Source organism: Gallus gallus, chromosome 28 (assembly GCF_016699485.2).
Source record: "Gallus gallus isolate bGalGal1 chromosome 28, bGalGal1.mat.broiler.GRCg7b, whole genome shotgun sequence".
Lineage (NCBI taxonomy): Eukaryota > Metazoa > Chordata > Aves > Galliformes > Phasianidae > Gallus > Gallus gallus.
The window spans coordinates 2,661,483-2,683,321 of record NC_052559.1 but is presented as its reverse complement, the minus strand read 5'-3'; the positions used below and the strand labels follow the sequence as shown (position 1 = coordinate 2,683,321).

The window sequence follows — 21,839 nt, the reverse complement described above, 5'->3', positions numbered from 1 at the left end:
CCTTCTCTACAGAGAGACACATGGATAGGAGAATTCTCTGGTTTTGCTGCCATTTTAGAAGGTCTCAGCCAAAGCACAGGGCTTCACACGGTATTACAGACGTTACTCACATGAAGCAAGCACCAGTACAGACCTTATCAAAAGCTTCCTGGGAGGAGGAGCAGAATTTCAGGCACTCATCAATGAAGAGATTGAGATATCTTTGACGAATGTTTGTTGGGACTTTAGCACCAAATTCTGTGGGAATAACAGGCCTCTGTAAGCTGGCGCTCTAGAGATGAGACAGAGAGAGAAAGAGGCTATTTGGGGTTTAACGAGCACATCACCTTGAAACTCTCCCATTTGCTGTTGCGTTATTCACTTCCTTTCTGAAAATCTGTCCAGAGCTAAAAGTAACACGAATCATTTCGGGTCCTAAAAACACTGCTTGAAGCTTCCGTGCCCTTTCAGTATTTGAACTGCTTCAAAAAAAAAATAACAACCAGGTTTCGTTACACAACTCCTCCAGCTGCACAGCAGCCCCAGCAGCATTAGTCACAGCACTGCATTTGCATAGACAAGCATCCCAGACCACGAAAATGACGGCATTTACATTAAAAGAGTCGAGATTAGCACAGCACCAAGCACTGCAATTTGAGCCGAAGCCACGAACACACGACACCAGGTAAGTGCACGGCAGACGTGTTCTTTCTTGTAAGTGCTGCAGCCATACGGAGGGAGGGAGGCTTGCTTCTGGCGGCCAGCTAAGCCACCCTGCTTCCCCAGGTTCCCATGCCCTCACTGCATTGCTTTTGCTTCCTTTCTGATGCCGCTCGTGCTCCTGCAAGGATTTTCCCCCCTCAATTTGAGCAATGTGTTCCTCATGCATAAAAACTGCTTGTTGCTACAACCTACTGCTACCAATTCATCTCCCAGATCACACGGCCTGCCTCTTTCTTTGGAGGAGACGCTGCGTGCACACCTCCAGAGCACCCAATTGCTTTGTTGATCCTCCTCCATCCTACCCAAGAGACATCCATTACCAAACCCATCTGCAGCAAACACAGATCCAAGGAGGACATGGGACCTAGCTGAGTGGGAAGAGCGCTTCTTTTCCTCGTGAGACTTCCACTCTGATCCATCTCTTTCTATTCCTGGATCTTGTTTAAACCTGTTGAAGGGGGGTTGGTCCTTTTCATTACATGTGTATGTTTTCTCAGCCTCTCACACAACCTCTCTAACAATGGCAAGCATTTTATGCTTTCAGCTTTTATTTAGCTTCGGGTTACACATAGCTATCAAAAGTACACAAAGGCTGGGCAGGGTATCAAAAAAGAGGGAGAAAAAATGCTTTTTCCCCAGATATAAACTGCAGCACGAAGTTTAAATCATCACTTTTTAACCAGACAGGTTGCTGTGGGACGTTATTCATAAAAGCCTTCCTCAGTCTGGCCCACAAAGGCTGGAAGGTCACCAATCCATCCACGCCATTCACACACGAGAGACCTCAAGTCCCTGACACAAGCAGCTACAGACCCAGCCAGACAGCCCAACAAAAGGCTCAAACTGAAAATGAGAGATCAATATTCAAAGAGAGCAGCATAGCACTTAAGTATTTCTATCCTTCCAAGCTCCTCAAGTGTTTAATTTTTTATACAACGCTATCGAGGAAAACCACAGGAAGAGAGAAACCCATTTAATCATCCTAATCAAAACACCACTTCTCTGAGAGCTAAGTTTGGAACAGCAACAGTTCAACACAGCACTCTCAATGGGGAATAACCAGAAATGGAGCTGCAAAAAAAGGCATCACATCTCTTTTACCTGCAAGGACGGAACGTGCGCTATCCTTTTCTGCACAGTGGTGCTGGTGGTCTTGGAAGCCATCCCAGCTAAGGTGCAAGCCTTCAGAGAAAGGGTGGGAGCTTCGGAGTCATTGGCAGGTGTGACACTCTTGCCAGCAGCAGTCTTCTTGCCACTCACCAGGCCTACAAGAAACAGACAACACACTTTAGAAGAAAAGCTACCACAGGGCTTCAAGCTGTCAGAATGGACTTGCTGTGCTACAAACTGCATTTTTTCAATAGAAGCCTCCCAAGGGATAAAAATTAGGTAATTTTACCACCTTCCAGGCAAGGTGGAAGGAGCCTTCTGCTAGGAACCATGCCTTGTTTTTTTTTTTTGCTGTTGTTGCTTTGAGGTAACTGAGTCAGTCGAGTTTAAAGAGTTAACCCTGCCTGCCACAATGCACCACCTGCTCATCAGGTCAGCTCTGAGCCCTTCCAACCACAGCGGGACACATACTGATGAGCACAAATTAGTACTTCCCTCCTGCCCAGCCACCTCCTCAAAGCAGAAGAAGAGCAAACAGTCTCCAAAGAATAAACAGGAAAGAGCTGTACATTTAGCCTGTTGCTTTTTGGAAACTGATGGCACTTCTCATGGGAAAGACCTTCCATCAGTGCCTATAAGCAAAGATTCCAATTGTGGCCCTCCTGATAGTTTCCCGTTTTCAGCCTCAGAGAAATTTAAGCACAGTGAGCATCTTTCCAACAGCAGAGAGGACAAGATAATGATGACAAGCGGTGCTGCCGGCTTACTTTGTTTGACCGCTGCAGTAAGGGCTACATTTGGCACGTGAGCAATCCTCCTCTTTTCTCCTGGCAAAGACAGGGAGGCCTTTTGGACAGCCACTGCCAGCTGTGCTGCTTGCTGCTGGGCCAGCTGGATCCTCTGGTAGCACACCTCCTGTGCCGTGGGCGGACGGTACGGCCGGACTACAGGTCTGTTCGGGACCTCTGCCTGCACAGACAAAAAGGTTTCTAGAGCCAGCAATCCCCACCCTTCAATTCTCACCCTCCCAAGAAAGGTCTCTCTTCCCTGACCCATCCATGTTAGCATATCCTGGTTTTAGAGGGAAGATCCCAACCATCTTCCAGAATACAGCACTCAGTCACCCACCTCAAAGCGCAGCACCAAATGACTCGCCCTCTGGTGGGACCTCTCATCGCTGTGGGATTTCCCTGAGCTGGTAGGTGGTATTCAAATTGCTTCTTTAATGGCCAGGGTGTCTGCTGTCCATCACCAGTGCCGAGCCCACTTCTGGGCTCCATCAACACCCAGCTCTGCATCAATCTGGGCCCAAACCCCTGAATACCTCTGTGCGCTTCAGCTTCTATCAAAATGAAAACTATTCCCCCTTCCCCTTTGCTACATGATGCAGATTGCTGCAGCTCATTCCTTCCTTCCTTTGCTGTCTTTCCCATCCCAAATTACCACCACCATCTGCCCCTGCAGCTCCCCACCTCCCAGCAGCTTTGTTTCAGCATTCTGGTTCCTACAATGAGTTACGAGTCGCACATACACGTACGTATTTATGGGATTAGAGCATTACACAAACCAGTTCTGAGCACTGCCCCTGCTGCTTGTGGTGGCATTGCACTGCTTCGGCCGTTACTGACACAACCACGTTACACACGCACTATCTTTCTGTCCAAATTTAGGTTGTGGGAAAGGTGCCAAAAATGATGCTGGCGTTGAGAAGTTCTCTTGGAGCCGAAGAACAGGAGAAGCAGTACAAACTTTGCCATATTACTTAATAACCACCGAAATGTGAGAAATCAGCCCAAACAGCCCCATGTGTAACACAGCACTTTGGAGACCGCCAGCCGGGGTGAGCTGGCACCTCCTGCATTCCTGCCCTCTGAGCTGACAGCGGCTTCTGGAAACCAAACTGAGTGCAGCCAACCATTAAAGGATAATTACAGCCCTCCTAGCAGGACAGGACACTCATTTGCTGCCTCACCTTCAATTCCTTTGACCCGCCATTCCCCCTCAGAAACTCAGCTAAGAACTCAGCTCCCTCCCCTTCAGCCCGCTCAGTGTTTGAGCTATAAATCACGAGCAGGGCTGAGCAAATATTCGACCCGGAGGGACGTGGCAAAGCACGAGTAACCGTGCAGGCAAAAGCAGCAGTTCAGGTCTGACAGCACCTCCTGAACACACCTGGCAGCAGCACAGAGCTGCCAGCCCCAGGCAGGCACGTCCCGGTGCTGAGCACACCAGGTCGGCTCTGTTTGCCCACGCGATGGCTGTGTTGGGGCTCACAGCTTTGGAAAGCGTTCTGGGATCAGCTGTCACATTAAGAAAATGTATTTCGAGATTTGTACACGTCTAAAAGGCACCTATTTGCAATAAATATTTGAGTTAATGAATTTCCAACCCATTTGTTTCAGTCTCTTATCTCTTCACTTTGGAAGAAAGGGGCCTTATCAAAACACATGAACTGGCTGAAGATATGTAGTTAAATAAACAGCATTGTATTGACCTCGGGGCTTCAAATTATTAAAAGCAAAGAAACCTTTCCTAAGCAGAGCGTTAAGGAAAAACAATTAATTTGGGCTTCCCAGCTGAAATCAGTGCTTCAGCCGCCACTCTTATCCTGCTAGAACATAAAACTGACTAATCTGCACTCAGCACCTGGAGGGAAACACATTAAACCCTCAGAGAAAACAGAATTAAAATCCCAGTGAGAAAGAAATAAAAAGATCAGCGTGTCCTCCTTGCTTTTTTTTTTTTCTTTTTTAATTCTCCTCTGTATTTCAAGTATTCCCACAGTCACAAAAGAACAATATCGAACAAATACTGCCAGTATCGTCGTTGAATCAGAGCATATATAAACGTAGTAAAGGTTTTTAGCATCTTACAAGATTCCTCCAGCTGTCTTTTAGTTCCACACGGTAAGGAGAAGTACCATTGGGCACAGCCTGACCTTGTTCTTAATGTGACTGACAGAAGCAGTCCTACAGCAGCAGGGCACACCAGGCTATCCCCACAGCAACAAGGTGCAGAATCTACTTGCTCTTCCACAGCTTACCCTTGGTTTTATCAACGTTTCTTGGAGCTGTTTGTAACAGATGCCTGACCACATTTTTAGGAAATCAGAAAGGGGAAGGAAAAAAAAGAAGTGATGTAAAAGTATTCCAGTGCAAACAGTTCATACGCTGCTGCCTGGACATGGGACCACACCATGCCCTGATGTCCCACGACAGAAAATATTCACTTTAGATGTCTCCTGAGAGCTGCACTTACATTTCCTTGTTTGACAAGATGAGAGATCCTTCGTTTTTGGCCAGGAAATAAGGTGGTTAAATTTTCTTCTGTCTTTTCTTTATTTACTTCTTCCTTCGATGGCTGTAAGACAAAAAGAACAAGCTTCCAAGACTGAACAGGTGGAAGATCCCTCCCCAGAAGATCAGACAATGCTCCTTTTGGCTGAACAGAGGGTCCTTGAAGGTGGAAACAACACGCAGTGAGCTGTTAAATGAGACCCGCTCTGACCCCCAGAGCCGCCAGCAAAGCCATGACTGCTCCCACTGGGGTGACCAGCACTGCACAGCACACAGCTTCAGCAGCATTCCGTCCAGTCCCTACCTGCCACGGAGATGGGAATGCCTTCCCCTCCAGCCACCCACTTCTCACGGCATTCTGAAAACTCAGGATGTTTGGTTGTTTGGTTGGGTTTCTTGGTAAGAGCTGACTCATTTTCCGCCAGTATGACGTGCTTCCAGAGCAGGTCCTGAACGCGTGCCCAGCACCAAACCACTGCGCTGCCATGGCACACACAGGGAAACATCCCTGCACCTACAGCCCTGCCCAGAGAAGGGCTGCAGGGACCAATCCCTGGGTGGTGTTTCTCAATGGCAAGAAACCCCAAGCTCCTGCATGAGGAACTGAAGCTAACATCTCAGACCTGCTCCTAAAGAGGAAAAAAAAAAACGAAACCCAAAAAATAACAAGCAAAAAACCCATTAAATCTTCCTCAGGTTCAACTCAGCCGTTCCTTTACACAGGTTTGTTACTATGACTCAGGCTGGATTAAGCTCTGAGCACCCAATGGAGCTGTGGGGGTCCACGCTCACTGCAGGTGAGTTGGACTAGATGGCCTTTAAAAGATCCCTTCCAACTCAGAAGGTTCTATGATTCTCTACCTGATCTGCACTCAGCATTGCCTGCAGCCCCCAGCAGTGCTGTGAGCAGAGCTGGGATGAGCTCCACTCCAGCAGAGCTGAGCACATCACAGGGCACTGTGCAGGAGCACCTCACGCTGCATCACTGCACTCTGAAGGAACTTGCTCAGCCCATTGATGCAGTTAGGTACATCCCTAATAAACTCTCTCACAGTTATACTTCTGAGTGGAAAAGTACCACGCTGCTCACATCAACCTTTCTTCCAACCAGAGCCGAGCTCAGGCCATGGGGGCTCCAGCTACAAAGTTATCCCCTAAACAAACCCAAATTCCCAGCAAGCAATGCCATCCTCCTGAGAAGCTGAAGGGAAGCAGGTCGCTGCCAAGCAGCTCTCTCTCTCAAAGCACCTCTACACTGTGGTGCTTTCCAGAACTGGGCAGAAGTACACTTTAATTTGAGGAATATAAGGTAACAGGTGTGCAAAGGCCAGGTTCAGTGGGACACGCAGGCAGCTGAGCACTGCCACTGCACACCTGTGATAACAGCAGAGCACTCAGCCCCTGGGTTGGTGTTTTCTGAATTCAGCCCATTTTGAGTCTTCTCTTATTTGGAAAGCTCTGAATGGAGCTTAAACTGGGGAACAGAGCCAAAAATAAAGCTGCCTTTCCTAGCTGAGAATCACACTAAAGAGAGAACAGCTGAATCCTAAACAAGCAAAATCAAGCCAGGCTTAGTAGGTTACACAGAGACCTTCCTTACACCAGGGCACCACACAGCAGGGTTGGAAAGGCCCTTAGCTGTCAGCAAGGCAGAGCTCTATCAGAATGTATCACTGCTGTTATTGCAACAGGGAGTATGGCAAAAAGCTTTGAAACTCCCAGCTTCCCTGCTCAGAAGATGAGCTCCCCTCCAGCAGCTACACTCAGGTGCAAGCTCTTCAAAACAACTGCAATAGGGATGAGATTCATCCAACATACAGTCTCCCTCCACAGTGCTCTTCAGTAACTTGAAATACACAGCACCACTAAACCAAACCGGTATTGTTTCACATTTAGATTTGACAGAACCAACTCAAACAAGCATTACCTGCTTCCCCAGCCTCCCCTTGTCTTCAGTTTTCACATCAGTGGATTCATTGAAAATCCTGAGACACTCTTCCATTGGGTCTGTCTCAAAGTCCAAGTCCTTCTCCAGGATGGAATAATCAATGTCATCAGACATCGAGGAAGACGATGATGACTTTGACAACTTGGAACGCTTTGCTCTCTTTGTCTTTCCGTTTTCACTCTGAGAGTCTGAACCACTGCTGTCACCATCCGAGTCTGAGCTCACATCAGGTAATGTGGATGGCATAGGTTTGCCCTTGTCGTCCTCATCCCCACTCTCATCTCCAAACAGGTCAACGTGACTCAGACTCTGCTGTTTCTGACCCTTCTTTGGATCTCCTTTTCCTGCAGGATTGACCTTTTCCTTCTTTTGCTCCACTGTTGAGGTTTTGGTCCCCTTGTCTTTGTTTTTGCTGCTAGAGGTCTCCTTACCATTCTTCACATCACCTGTCTTCAGCTTAGACTCTTTCTTGCTGCCACCCAGCTTCTCCGTGCTGGAGCCCTTGGTGACATCCTCACTCTTGCTTTTCCCTGAACTAATACTGGAACCCTTGGATTTTTCTTTCTTCAGCTCATCCACTCTCTCTGACTTGTGTTTATCAGCTTTCTTTAAATTCCCATCAGTTTTCACTTTAACACTTTTGTCTTTGCAGTTTTTCTCTTCATTCTTTGTTTTCACTTTTTCTTCTTTCTTGCCCACTTTGTCTTTTTCTGCATTTTTACTTTTCTCTTTCTTACTAACCTCACTGAGGCCAGGCGTTTTACTAACATCTGATTTCTTCCTCTTTGTTTTATCTTTTGACTCTTTGTTTTTATTTTCAGTTTCCTGGTCATTCTTACCAGAATACGATTTTGCTGCTTTGGCATTCTTCTCCAATGCAGTTTTTGGAGGGATTTTCTGTGAACTAGGAAGGTCCTCCATGCCATATTTTGCTGCAGTTTCTTTACTACCCTGAGAAGAGAAGTCACCCGACGCAGCGCTCCGCTCTTTGTTGGACAGTCCATCCTCTGATTCACTTTCTGAACCAGCTTTTGATGGAGAGCTAACAGAAGTCGATTTGTACTCTGCATCAGCCTCATCTTCAGAGGAGGAGAACCTGGCACACACCTCATACTCGTCGGGTACTTCACAGAGCTTCTTTCGTGAAGGAGAATAGGGATCCTCATAACTAGGGGCCCTTCCCCTTTTAGACCCCTTCAGCTCCTTCGTTGTAGCTTTGCTCAAAAGCCTGGCTGAGTAATTTGAAAGCGGGTCATACTCCAAGTCGGTAGAAGGCTTAGAGTCATCGATGACATATTTATTGTTAGTGACAGTGCTGCTGTATTTTTTACTCTGTGCTACAGCCTTGGGAACGTATTCCAGTGAGTTACCTTTAGATCGCAACGAATCCAAAGTGTATTTACTTGACTGGCCAGCAGCAAAAGGAGTAGGGTTGTAGTCGGAGTTATTACTGAAGTTGTAGCTACCTGGATTATATTCTAAGGAGGTAAACAAATCACTTTGTGTCACAGCAGCTGACACAGGTGTTTCAGAAATAAGTGAGGAATCAGAGGCCCTGAGCTCCTTTGTTGTTTCCAGCAGCTCCTCATACTTTTTCTGCTCTCTCTCAACTTCATTTTTGACTGCCTCGATAGCTTTGTTGACCAGTTCAAGCTCCAGGATGCCAGGTGTCATGTCTGTAAGATCGGCCAGAGCCCCATCCTCTGCCTCCAGCGAGGGCTTCGGCAGCTCAGGGTTGTAGGGATCATAGCCCCGTTCTGTAAAGAAGGAAAAGCACCATTTACTGTCAGTAGGTTAAGTAACATTTTCTTTAGATTCATCCCTACAGAACGCACACATGGTACCAAAAGCCACTGGTGACATTCTCTGGGCAGTGGCAGGCACTTGGCTAGACTAGATTTTCCAAAGTATTCCTGGGCCTTAAGGACTACAGATCTGTTAACAAAGTGCTTTTATTACTCATGGAATAGCTCTGTAAGTGAAATATTCTTTGGGGCATTGAAGAATAATCGCTGCATTAGGACTAAGAGGAGCTGAGTATGCGCAGAATTATCTGCTTAATTCAATGAAGTGCACGAGAAAGGACAGAGGATTCCAGCATGAGAACCAGGGATTAGGATCTCATTTATTGATGCCAATGCCCAAAGCCCACTGAAAGCCTCCAGTATTCCTCCAAGCTCAGTATTTCTCACAGCAGCAGCAGGAAAATGAGTCTTAGGTTGAATCCACAAAGCAAGTGCTGCTAATAAGAAAGTGCTGCAGGTACAAAGGTGACACCAGAACTCAATTGCAAAGAACTACCCCTGAGACATACACGTTCAACACTCCCACGTGAAGTGTGGGAGTACTCAAAGCACCAGAATACCAGAACACAGACACTAAGCAGTCACCACATGCCTGCAATGCTCCTGTTGTCTTCTCTTCTACTGAGCTATGGAGTAAGCTGCGGAGAAGGGATCCAGCCCCCCCGGCAGCTCTTGCAAACTTGTTTATTGAAGGAGTGCAGCAGAACCCAGCAGATCAGAAACTCCCTGCATAGCTTCATTAGCTCCCAGTGCCCTACAGAGCAAACTGCACTTCTCTCTTCACTCACTGAGTGTCACTCACCCTTCCCTTTCCCCCTCTGCCACCATCTCCTTGCTCCCACCCACCCCTCCGCCCCAGGGCATGCAGCCTGGGTAACTTCATGACAAACTAGACTCCACTCCATGCCCATTGCCTCACAAGAAAGCCAAGCTGACAGCTGGGACCAGCACTGCACCTAGGGCATGCATTTCCATAGCAATTAGGTGATCAGCAAGCAGCTACTGAGGGGTATTACAGTGGCATTAACACAAGCTCATAGGAATTCCCAATTACCGCTTGACTCAGGAATACAATGCAAGCTGCTTATGCAGATGAGTTTCTAAGAAATAAATAGGGGCTCTGCATCACAAGGAGTCTCGTGAAGCAGTCATCTGAAGTATCTGATACTTTATAATGAAAGCAAAGCATATTTTAGAAGGAAAAAAAAAAAGAAGTGAAGAAGAGGCCATTCAGCAAGCGATCAGAAGCCACAGGTAAGTAATTTGCTGCTTTTTGACTTGGAGCAGGTTTCAGTGCTCGCTTTATCACAGCACTTGGATGCTACTATTTCAGAGGAATCTTTTTCCTCGCTAGAAGGACAGCAGCAACACTGTAAAAGAACTAAACAATTAGCAGAGTGATAAAAGAGACAGAAATTGGTTCCACCATTCTCGTAAGACAGAGGATTTCTTTCAAAAAGGGGATCAGCAGCTGGACTTAACGATCCCTATGGGTCCCTTCCAACTCAGTATATTCCAGGATTCTGTAATCTACGAATACCATGAATGCACATCTCCCTTTGGCTGTGAGAACCACATCTGTCTAGCAGGTGGCAGAACAAACCTCCCAACAAATAGGATGGTAGGCACTGGGTTAAAATAAAGGCACTAGTTTCATAAGAAAAACTTTTTACCCTCTTGGGTCTGAAAGGTTTTTAGCAAACCAATTAGTTCCTGATTGAGCAGGGGCTCTGGGCAAACACAGCATCACGTCACCGTCTTCCAACTGCCAGCCCAAGCTGGGCTCAGGTCCAGAAAGGTGGGAAAAAGGAGCAAGATGCTATGTTTGTATTTCCATCCATCGCTACGTGCTTCACAGCCAAGGCACAAAGAGGCCCTGCAGAACCACCACTGGATTTCTCTCCACCCTGTGAAACATCAGCGGTAAGACGAGCAGTACTGAAGTCTAGAGGCATCAGCTTTTATCCTCACTCAAGAGGGAGACCTAAAATTTAGCACAAGAGCTGTTAGAAGGACAACCGAAGGCCTGGGAATCTGTTCAGAGCTCAGTACTGGGTGGCCTACAAACAAAGGCAAGGTCTGGATCTAAAGGCCTGCACACAAAAATGCAAAACTACACAAAAAAAACCCATAATGCCCAAGAAACACTACATTAACTACACCAAAATGAAGAAATTACAAGCCAAGAAAAGCACAGGCTCTGGTGTCCTAATATAAAACGTGCCAACAGAATAGCTCTGGACATAAAGGAGAATGAACAGAACCCATACCAACAAAACCAACCACCTAAAGGAGTTAGCTGCAATTGCTCTCCTCATGTACCCAGGTATATGTATATCTCAGGGTCAGGTTTTTCATACCAATTGTCTGATGCTCTGTTCATCTACACACATTTCTTTCAGTGGAAGCATAAGAACACGCAACAAACTCTGAGAATGCCAGCAGGCTTTGAGATATGCTCACAGAACTCCTTGGTAGGGGCACAGTTCTGGTGGGCTGAGCAAAGGCTGCTTCTTCCAGGAAAGGGGCTTTGTCAGCAGGACCGTCACCTTTGGCCACCAAGTGTTTGCAGATAGCAAAGTGGAAACACATGCAGAAGGGAATTTTATACATACGGAGAAATGAGATATGCTGCCTGAAATCAGGCTGCCTCTTCAGGTGCTTGGTTTCACTGCTGGGAACCCAGGGGAGGAGAGGACCTCATGCCACAGGGACAACCACTGCACGCACACACACCCCTTCCTAAACCTGGATGCATGAAGCAACAGAGTCATCACCAGCCTCTGTACTCACTGCTTTCCACCTCCACATGAAGATCCACGTGGTCAAAATGATGTTCTGATATATCAGATGCCTGTGGTAGTTTTGCTAAAGCAAAACAAGGGGCATCACTCAGCAAAATGCCTCTTTCTGGATGCAAAACAGAGCCTCCAGACTGTACTTTGAGAGCCCTGAGATGACAACCCCTCGTAGGGCTGTAAGCTGAGCTGTGATCGGACACTCTTTAAAATGCAAACTATTTCAATAAATTAATGTACCTCAGAAATAGAATGGCCCCTCTGAGACACAAAAAGGTGAAGTTTACACCAACGCTACAAAAATCTACACAGCACCTCAGAGAACCATTTACTTAAACCAGAAGACAGCTTTAAAAGTCACCCAAACCAACTACTCTACAATCAGCTGCTTTGACAAAGAGCACCTGGAAGCATTAAAGAGGAAAAGAAAAGATTATCCTAAAAAGCCAAGGTGGGTTGTGTTCCTGCTTCTGGTCCTTTTGGTTCTGGAAAAGGTAACCTCAGCTCTGAGGATGGAGACAGCAATTAGGAACGTGCAGTTACTGCAATTCATATCTCAAAAGGATGAGTTTGGTGGTCAAACTGCAGATAGGAGTGTTGTCCAAGCACCAGCACACCATGCTTACCTGCTGCTCGGAGCTGGTAACATAAGGTGTGTTCAGCAGGGGTGGGAAGGTAGAAGCTGCTGGGACATCGCTTTGGGAGAGTAAAAATAAAAGCCTTTTTTATTTCAACATTGTCAGAACAGTTTTGTTAACTTAACAGCTTGCCTGTGTTTACCATACTGATGCTTAGCAAATGGACAAGCCTTGAGATTAGCAATAAATTATCACCACTGGAAAACAATCTAAAGCTTTTCATCTGGAGCTCCTTGGAAAAGATAGCACAGAACGTCCCAGAAAGGCTCTGCCAGAGGGCTGAGCTACTGCTGCTCTTCGGCACTGAGCAGTGTAAAAGCAATGGCAGTTTGGGGCTCATTGGTGAGTACCCAAGGCAAAATTCCAACTACTAACACTAATAACCAGCTACTAGCAAATACTTAACATTGAGATTTTTAAAACAGTACGTTTCAAATAATTAACAGGCTAGGAGGGCAGGTAGGAGGAGCTAAAGGAAACGTTTCTTCCCCTTCAATGAAAGCACAGCCCTCAAGATTTCTCACTCCTTCTCTGTAAATACTAGCTTTAATGATTAAAATCAAATGATAACTGCACAGATAACTTTGTACTGGTGTAAGGACACCAGCAGAGCAAGGGCTGGGGGTATTACTGAGGGTTTATACGCTGCTCCCTGTGCCTCTCGCAGCATCACTCCCTTTGAGGTATCTGACATCAGAGCTTCAAAGCCCATTCTGAACCAACACCGTCATTTCTTGGGCAGAAAAACAACAACAAAAAGGAAAAACGAGAAAAAATCTGATATTAGCAAGGCCAACAAAAGGCTGAGCAGCCATCCCTTGCAGTGATAAAGCCCGGTGTGGTTCCTCTGGGGGCTGCGGGAGGCAGTGCGGCCAGCACAGTGGGCTGGGGGGCACCGAAGGGACAGGAGCTTGTCCCTGCAGGACACACACTTGTTCTGGTTCCAAGGAAAAAGATGAAGCAGAAGGCATCCCCACCTCGCTGGTACAAGCACCAGATGAAAATAAGGACGACTTTGAAGTTTAAATACTACAGCACGGCTGAGTTATAAAAAACAAAGGAAAAAAGAAATGGAATACTTGGAGCGTTCAGGTGTCTGCCTTTCTCCCTATTCAGTTCTGCCTTAAAAAGGGATTGGAGCAGCGTGGCCATAAGTAATCCTAGCCCTGACCCTTCACTCCCTGAGTTCCGCAGCCTTTCTCCTGCTTGCTAAGTTATCTCCACAGCACCTGTTTCACTTCCGGAGTGAAAAACTCCCATTTAAGAAGCAAAATAACAAAACAGTGCTACCTGAACACAGTCCCAACCGGACAAGAAGATGAAAAGAAAAGTGCCTTTTTGGCCCTATTACATTTAAAAGCTTCAGCCATGACCTAGAAAGGACTAACGCCAAAATCTAAACTGGTTTTCCAACCTGTCCAGCTTCAGCTCACACAGAAGCCCAAATTAAAACGACTCACACACCTGCAGCTCCAGCCAGCACTGCCTGCTGCCCAGCACGGCTCCTCTCTTAAAACACCAAGAAACCAAAATCCTTCTGCAGCTCAACCCCCCAGAGCAGAGCAGGGCGTTTGCACACCTGTGGATTTTAAACACAGACACAGCTCTGAGGAGTGAGGTTTCAAGTTAAATGAATGGTGACCATGTGAAGCCTCCGGAGGACACACCTCCCCACGTCCTGCAGCCCGCACAAAAACACGAGCTCACTTCGCACTCAAGAACTTCAAAGAATTACCTGAGCTCCCCGTGGTTAATAAATATTGCAGGTATTTGTTCATGCTGTACTCGAGGCTTTCACTATCTGCTTGGCACTCCGGCACAGGCTTCAGGCTCACCACGCTGACCGTGTGCTGACACAGCACCTCTGGGCTGTGGCGATCATTAGGGCAGGGCTTCCCACCCCAAGTCCCGCCTTCCTTCACCCTCATCTCCTCCAAAGTCAGATAGGTTTGTGCTCCAGTTTCTGTGGGGGCTTTCTGACTCTTTCTTCCCTTTTTTTTAGCACCGCAGCTGCTATCACCTTGAGGGACTTCTTGTCCCCGTGATGCACACCACACACATCCCCTCTTACAAGAGGGGTGGTTTCCCAAGCTGGGGTTGTGCAGAGCAGTCCCAGAGGGCCATCCAACGCCTCCCAGTGCTCCCAGCAGGCGGGCACAGGGCTGCAGGCTGGCACAGCTTGGCTCCTCAGGGCAGGCAGACTGCTCCCAGCGCTGGTGTAGGACCACCACAGGGCTCCCACACAAAGGCTTTGGGATCAGTGGATTTTGTTTTCTGCTTCTCCGGCACAAAGGCAGCACTGCAGCATCTGGCTTGAGGATAAAACCAGAGGAAGTGTTTAGATGTCAGGGAGGATGTTCCATGTGGATTAAGAAATCCTTCAGCAGCAAAGGAATCGCTGCAACACGCAGAGGGGAATGTGGGCAGCCTGCACAGCACTGGTGCCTCCAGGACATGGGGACACCACTGCACCTTGAGCGTCCCAAATCCTCCCTGCCTGGCAGAGCAGGGCTGCTCCACTTCCCGGCATGCTGCTGCTCCCATGGGATGGGAGAGAGTTCAGGGCAGAAAGACCCGAAGTCAGCACACTGCCCCACAGCCCCCAGCAGAACCCCGACACGAGGAGCAGCTGTGCGCCCACTCACAGCCAGCTGCTGCAGCCAACCATCAGCTCCAGGACAAGAAACCTCCAACTGCTGGAAGGATGTTGCATTCATTTACATGAGAAGATAGATCCTGATCTCATTATTAAGTGTATTTTCCCATTTCTCATTTCAAAACTCACCGTTAAAAACACCCACCAGCGGCATTTTGGTAATTACTGTCCTACAAATGAAGAAAAACACCTCTCAGCCCCAGCAATGCCCCACACACAGCTCGTGGAGGGGACTCAGGAAGATACACCAAGCACTGCTCACAGGTCCCACTTCTGCTCCTTCCATCTCCCTGCAGCAAAGGCAATAATAATAGCTCTTCCCCACAAGAAGCCAACCTCAAACAGCAGCTACAGGAGGGATAACATCTGTTAAAGACCTCTTTCATTCTTTACACGGTGCAAACCTGCACAGCACTGTATGTCACACAAAGGGAAGCCCAGCCAGTGTTGAGAGGCTGCTCGCACAGAACTGAGATTTACCAAGCAGCCCCTCAACAACATGCTAAGGAGGAACGTGGCACAAACAGAAGACAGCAAGCTTGGCCCTACAGTGATGCACAGGCTGAGGATAATTAAAGTCAGGTTTTAAAGAGCCACTTCAGGTTTCAACAAGTGTCATTTCACATAGTGCTTCACACCCAGAGCCATCCGAAGCCACTGGTTTTAGGCTGAAGGCAGGCAAGATGAACACTGCCAAGCCCTTGCTGCCCTGGTGATGGCAGCAAAATGGAGCAGGTAAGCCCAAGGACGGCATCTGACTCAAGCAAACAGCAGCCAGATGACGTTACAGCAGCTGAGCTGTGGGCCTGGCAGCAGAAATCACATGAGGTGAAGAGCTCAGTCACCTTCCGAACACACCATCAAATCTGACTGGTAAAGCTTTGCCCATCCAAACAGCAAACGTGCACTGCAAGAAAGCTCCAGACCAGAGGAGCACACTGCCCAGTGCCTGCCAGCATGCACTGCCCCATAGTGCAGCACTCCAAGGCTGAAGGCCTCGCTCCTCCCACCTCCCAGCAGCACTGGGATCACAGCAGACAAAGAGCAGCTCGGATCTCCAGGCCTGGCTGCAGCTTCCTGCTCCGGGCTCAGAACCCATCCACTTCTCAAGCATCTCCTGGCAGCTCCTTCCCAAGCCGCCATGCCTGAGCTGGGTTTCCTTACGGTGTTTGTGAAGTGCTGCATTATGCTTCTTTTATGCCTTTCAGTATACTCAAGACCTAGACTTTAAAGAAAGACCTATTTTTCTCCTCCACAGCTCTTGAAGAGACGCTTTTAGGACGGAAGGCAGCTCTTCCCTCCCACTTACACAGCCCGCTTTCAAAGCACTTCACACACGTTCGATAAGCTTTTCATCCTGCTCTGAAGCAGGTGGATTTCAGTCACTTCAGAGATGGAAAAAGCACTTCAGCCGAGTCAGGAGTAGAACTTTCAGCCTGCAGATTTCCATCTCTGCACAGGCTCATGTCCCACCTCCCAGCCCTGCTGAAGAAATAAGGATCGTCTGTTATGAGTGCTGCACTCCTCGAGAAGTCCGGAATGGTGACAAGGAGACGTGGGGACAGCACTACACCTCACTCATTCCCCTTCTCTACCCCTCTGGGCTCTGCCTGGCACACATCCCCGGCCTCCACCACACCTCCACTCCTCAGTTTTCAAAAGCTACTTCAAAGCTACAGAAGATCTACCAAGAGTTTTGGGGTTATTGCCAGTCCTAAGGTGATCCGCAAACATCAAAGCGAACACCAGCCTGGAATCAATATGCTTCACAGGCTGCTTCTTTAGATGTTATCCTTTTTTCTAGGCTTTCTCCCCCCCCCCCCCCCAAAAAAAAAAACCCCACAGATCTGCACTGTAGCTCTTGGTGTAGGTACCACCTGCTTTGGTTGGAAAAAAAAAAAAGAAGGGTTTTTAAAGCATTGAGCAGTGTAATTAAATAGGTCAAAAATGCCCAAGTGCACTGCAGCAGGGCTCCTTCAAAACAAGAGAGGCAGCTTTGCTGGCTGGGAGCAACCTGCCCTGCAGCCTGCTCTCAACAAGATGGTTGCCTGGTTGCAAGCGAAACTACGACACCCCCTAGTGTAGATCTTACGTACATCTCCTAAGCTGCATGGCTTCAGATGGAGGGAAGGACAGCATCGCTGCATCTCAAGCCATCAAATGATGCTAAGCAACACCATGAGAACCACACAAACGTTCCTATGGACATCGGGCACCCCATGTCCCTCCAAGAGGTCAACACTTGGCAGCAGTGTCACCATTTGTTTTCCATCCCTCGGTCTAAAGCAGCACAGAAAAGAGGGCTGAAGCCCAACCCTGAGCTGAGGCAGAACTCACAGAGCTGTGGTTGCAGCAGCCACACATCAAATACCAAATAAACCTCTTTCCCACCCTAAAAACACTGATTTCTGGGTCACTAATGCATCCAAACCTGTATTAACACAAGAAGGACTTCTTCCATCTGCCACTCGCATTCAACCCCTACTTATTACCCAGTAGGAGAAGCTGCACAAACTTTCCAGGTGCACCAGCAGGTTTTTAACTAAAGACCAACCTTCATTTCCCCATATTTAGCACAGCAGCAGCGTCTGTTTTGGGTGGCAGACCAAAATGAGCAAACCTCGTTCCAGAACCGACAGTCTGCAGATATTGAAAGGCACCAAAATAATATGCCAACAGGTAATGATAGCATCAAACACACAGAGCACCTCCCCACAGGAGCCCTAATGGAGCTATCCAGATTGGTTTTATCATACTGTGTGTGTCTGACTGGGACAGCCCTGGATGTGCTGCTTTTATTTTAATATAACCATTGCCACGGTAAGGTGATTTGGTAATGGGGAGATGAGAGGAATTATTAATCTTCCAAATTTATAAAAAAAACCCAAAACTTTGACAACTTGAGCTTAAGGCCTTTAAGACCATACATGCTAGCTTTAAAAAGAAGCAAGCAAGCAGCATTCTCCTGGGGAGAAGAACACAGGCTTTTCTCTGCAAGAAAACGAGCAGACCAGAGAATAATGACTAAGGAAAATGATGAGAGATGCTGGAAAGACTGAGCAGAACAATAGCTATTTTCTCTCTAGCCAAGCACCATTTCAGAAAGCTGGCAGTGCTCTACACCTCACTGAGGCCATTCTGGGGCTCCCAACAGGTCGCCACGGGGCAGGACCGGCTGTCAGCCACCAGACCAGGCCAGACAGACCTGCAGCCCCACAGTACTGCAGAAGGGCTGTGACGGCTGCCACGTGAGCTGTGTGCCTGGAGGGCCAGGAAAAGGAGCTGTGACAGAGGTAGGTTGTCCTTAGGTGGCAGTTATTTCACAAAGCCTCTCCTAAGCACCCCACGGTGTCAGGAGGTGCATGCAGTGTCTGCAGCCATAGGATGCCCGGGGTCGGGAGGGTCCCAAAGCCCCCCCCAGCCCCATGCAGTGGGCAGGGCCATCCTTCAGCAGACCAAGGGCCCAAAGCCGTGAACCCACGAACTCCCAGCGCTGTGGGGCACCCACCCCCGTGCGCAGCCCGGCGCGGGGCCTCACCGCCCCCAATGCGTCAATTTCCCTCCTCCCGAACGGCTTTTCCCAGCGCTGCGCCGCCGCCCCTCACCCCACCGCTCCAGGCCTCGGCAAAGAAGCCCTCCACCTGAAACCAAACGACACCAAAACGCCGCAGCGGATCCTCTCCCCAGGGCGGCGCAGCCCCACCCGCAGCCTTCCCCCACAGGGCCGCTCTGGGGCACCGCGGACCGAAGGGGAGAGGGGAGGCGGGAGGGTTCGGTTCCTGCGGCCCGGCCCGTACCTGCGCCGAGGCCCAGCGCGCCGCCCGCCCCGGGGGCTCCGCACCGCGCCGCCGCGACCGGAGGGTGCCGGAAATGGCAGTAGGGCCGACGGCACGGCGGACCCCCCGCGGCGGTGAGGAAGGGGCAGTCGATGCCGCGGAAGTAGCCGGTGGACCGCAGCATCCCGCCGGCCGCGGGGCGGGGAGCGGAGACGGCGCCTCCGCCTCACACCGCCGCCATCTTGGAGGCGCCGGGCCCGGCGGCGGGAAGGACCCCTCGCGACGCCGCTGCCCGCACAGAGCTGTCCGCGGCGCTGCCTGAGCGGGGAGAGGAAAAGGGCGGGAACGGGGAGGGGAAAAGGGCGGGAACGGAGGAAAATGGCGGCCGGCTCCTCCCTCAGCCCTCGTGTCCCTCCACATGGAGGCGGGGGCTGAGTTATGCGTACAAAGCGAGGGATGGGGAGCTGGGAGGAGCCTGCAGGATGGGGCTTGGGGGTTGTGGTCGGTAGTGAGTGCGGGAGGAGCTCAGGGAGCAGTGGGACACCATAACCAAAACCAGCCTCAACCATAACCATAATCCTAAACCTTAGCCATAACCCCTGCCCAAAACCAAAGCCATTATAACACTAATCCTAACTCAAACCCACACCCAGCCATAATCCTGACCTTAATGCAATAAACCAAATCCAAACCCTAGCCCTGATCCTAAAAGTCATATAACTGTAATCCTAACCCTGCCCAAGCCCTAATAGCTTAACTCTAACCGTAACCATACCCCAACCCTAACCCAGCCACCAGTAACCCTAAACCTAATGCTTCCCCAGACCTAACCGTTGGTCCTAACGTTAACCCTGACCATAACCACAAACACAATAACCCTAACATTAACCCTGACCCCCCCAACTCCTCATCCTAAACCCTCACCACAACCCTAACACCCCTAATCCTGACTGAAACCCTACAATGAACCACAGCCTAACAGCCCTGACCCTAACAAAAACCCTGATGTAAGCCTAAACCAAGTACTCTACACTGGCCTTATAAAGAACTCCTAATCCTAAACCATAACCCTAATCCTAACCCTTATCTCTACCATAGCGATGCCACCTCGAAAACACTCAAAAACAGCCCCAGAAAAGAGCCTCAATCAGAACACAACAGCCATCCCCACCCCCGTCCTTCCCAAAGGACCCCCATGTGTCCCACCAGAGCTGGTCCATGCGTGCAGCACACAGCCCTGCTCCCCACACCCCAAAAAAAGACACCATTTTCGTTCTTATGTCAGAGATGAGCATTTATTCCATGTAACTTCAGCTCACGTGGAAGCATCACACGCAGAAATGCTGAGCAATGCCATTTCTGCACCTCCGTGAGTCCCACCCCAGCTCAGGTGCTGGGAATGTAATAGAACATAAAGTAAAGCCACACACACAGAGATGTGTACGTGTATGTATATATATATTAGGAATTGATGAGAAATCCTTGTATTTTGGGCACTGGAAGGTTCTCACGTTGCAAATCTCTGATGTTCCTGTGGTCTCAGCACAACTCCAGAGCACAGGAGTGGTGCCAGCAGTTTGTAAAGCTATGGAGAGAGGGGGAAATGGGTGGGAAAAGGGGAAGGGGAAAGGGAAAGAAGAAGGGAAAAGGAAAATGGAAATGGGGAAAGGGACTGGGAAAAAGGAAAGGGAAAAAGACAAAAAAAAGGAAAAGGGAAGAGGAAAAGGGGAGGGGGAAAGGAAAAGGGGAAAGGGTAAAAGCAAAGGGGAAAGAAAAAGGGAACAGGGAAAGAAAAAGGGAAAAGGGAAATGGAAATGGGGAAAGGGAATGGGAAAAGGGAAAGGGGGAAAGGAAAAGAAGAAGGGAAAAGGAAAATGGAAATGGGGAAAGGGACTGGGAAAAAGGAAAGGGAAAAAGACAAAAAAAAAGGAAAAGGGAAGAGGAAAAGGGGAGGGGGAAAGGAAAAGGGGAAAGGGTAAAAGCAAAGGGGAAAGAAAAAAGGAACAGGGAAAGAAAAAGGGAAATGGAAATGGGGAAAGGGAATGGGAAAAGGGAAAGGGAAAAAGGAAAAGGGGAAGGGAAAATTGAACTGGGAAAAGGGAAAAGAAAAAAGGGAAAAGGAAAGAGGAAAAGGGAAATGGAAATGGAAGAGGGGAAGTGGAAAAGGAAGGGGGAAAGAAAAAGGAAAGGGGAAAGAGAAAAGGGGAAAGGGAAAGGGAAGGGAAAGAGAAATGGAAAAGGGAAAGGGGAAAATGGAAAGGGAAAAAGGAGGGGGAAGGGAAAAAGGAAGAGCAGCGATGCTGGGAGAAAAGGTGATTTCTCAGAGCTGCCAAAACGTCCTCCTGCAGGGTCACCCCTCTGCAGGGATGAGCTATTCAGTACGGGGGATACATGTCCCACCCCCCCACCAAGCATCCCTCCTACCCTTTGGATGCCCCCAACCCTTTGGATGCCCCCAGCCCACAGGGATGCTCCCAGCACCCCCAGCCCCACAGGCACCATATCCGGACGTATCGCTGCAGGGCCGTGGCAGCCCGTGGGCCTCCCTTCACCGTCCCAGCCTCCAGGCATCGCTCAGGCATAGGATGACAAAGGGAAGCTCACAGGAGCGAGGGGCTGCACTGCTCCAGGACAGCATGTGCTCCTGCAGAGGGAGGAGAGGAGTGAGCTGGGAGGGGAGCGGGGCTGTGGGGATCCCCCAAACCACACTGCTTCCACGGGGGGTGAGCCCACGGCTCTGCTCAGTGCCACCCTGCAGCCCTGGGGTGGGTTTGGGACGTGGGGGTGGGCAGTGCTGGGTTCCAAGGGGTTGGGTGTGAGTGTGGGTTTGCAAAGCAGAGAGGGTGAGTGGGGCATTGAAGGGCACTGTGGGGGAATGTGTGTGTGTGTGTGTGCACCCACGTGGGTGTGTGTGCAGTCTGTGCGGGTGAGCTCACCTGCCTGTTCAGCAGTGGGTGCACGCGTGCATGTCTGTGTGCACACGAGTGGATGTCCCATGGCTGCAGCTCCCCAGGAACACACAGAGCTCCCCAAGGCCACCCCCACCCCCATGCTGTGCCCCCATCCCAGCAGTGCCCCTCTCCGGGTGCAGCCATGAGCACAGGGATGCT

At 49.3% G+C, this 21,839-nt stretch overlaps 1 protein-coding gene, 1 long non-coding RNA gene and 1 other non-coding gene across 6 annotated transcripts in view; 1 reads left to right on the top strand and 2 right to left on the bottom strand.

Annotated features, from left to right (window-relative positions):
- REXO1 (RNA exonuclease 1 homolog) overlaps nucleotides 1-18,982 on the bottom strand; it is a 33,109-nt gene extending 14,127 nt beyond the window's left edge. The window contains exons 1-7 of one of the 4 annotated variants that reach the window (XM_046904659.1): nucleotides 14,033-14,183; nucleotides 12,286-12,355; nucleotides 7,036-8,813; nucleotides 5,071-5,172; nucleotides 2,580-2,781; nucleotides 1,804-1,967; nucleotides 134-271 (exon numbers count right to left, since the gene is read on the bottom strand). In XM_046904659.1, the coding sequence (XP_046760615.1) occupies nucleotides 134-271; nucleotides 1,804-1,967; nucleotides 2,580-2,781; nucleotides 5,071-5,172; nucleotides 7,036-8,730 (2,301 nt within the window). In that variant the 5' untranslated portion in view covers nucleotides 8,731-8,813; nucleotides 12,286-12,355; nucleotides 14,033-14,183. Of the gene's footprint in view, nucleotides 1-133; nucleotides 272-1,803; nucleotides 1,968-2,579; nucleotides 2,782-5,070; nucleotides 5,173-7,035; nucleotides 8,814-12,285 lie in introns of all 4 variants that reach the window. The other 3 variants (XM_025144341.3, XM_040653689.2, XM_040653690.2) reach the window with 3 other exon arrangements.
- On the top strand, nucleotides 626-4,200 carry LOC107055347. Its single transcript, XR_001470410.4, has 3 exons — nucleotides 626-664; nucleotides 1,386-3,010; nucleotides 3,483-4,200. It is a non-coding gene; the product is annotated as an uncharacterized LOC107055347 (long non-coding RNA).
- Nucleotides 18,983-21,262: 2,280 nt separating the features above from the next.
- Nucleotides 21,263-21,336, bottom strand: MIR211 (microRNA 211). The gene has a single exon (NR_031558.1). It is a non-coding gene; the product is annotated as a microRNA 211 (primary transcript).
- Between the last annotated feature and the right edge of the window lie 503 nt (nucleotides 21,337-21,839).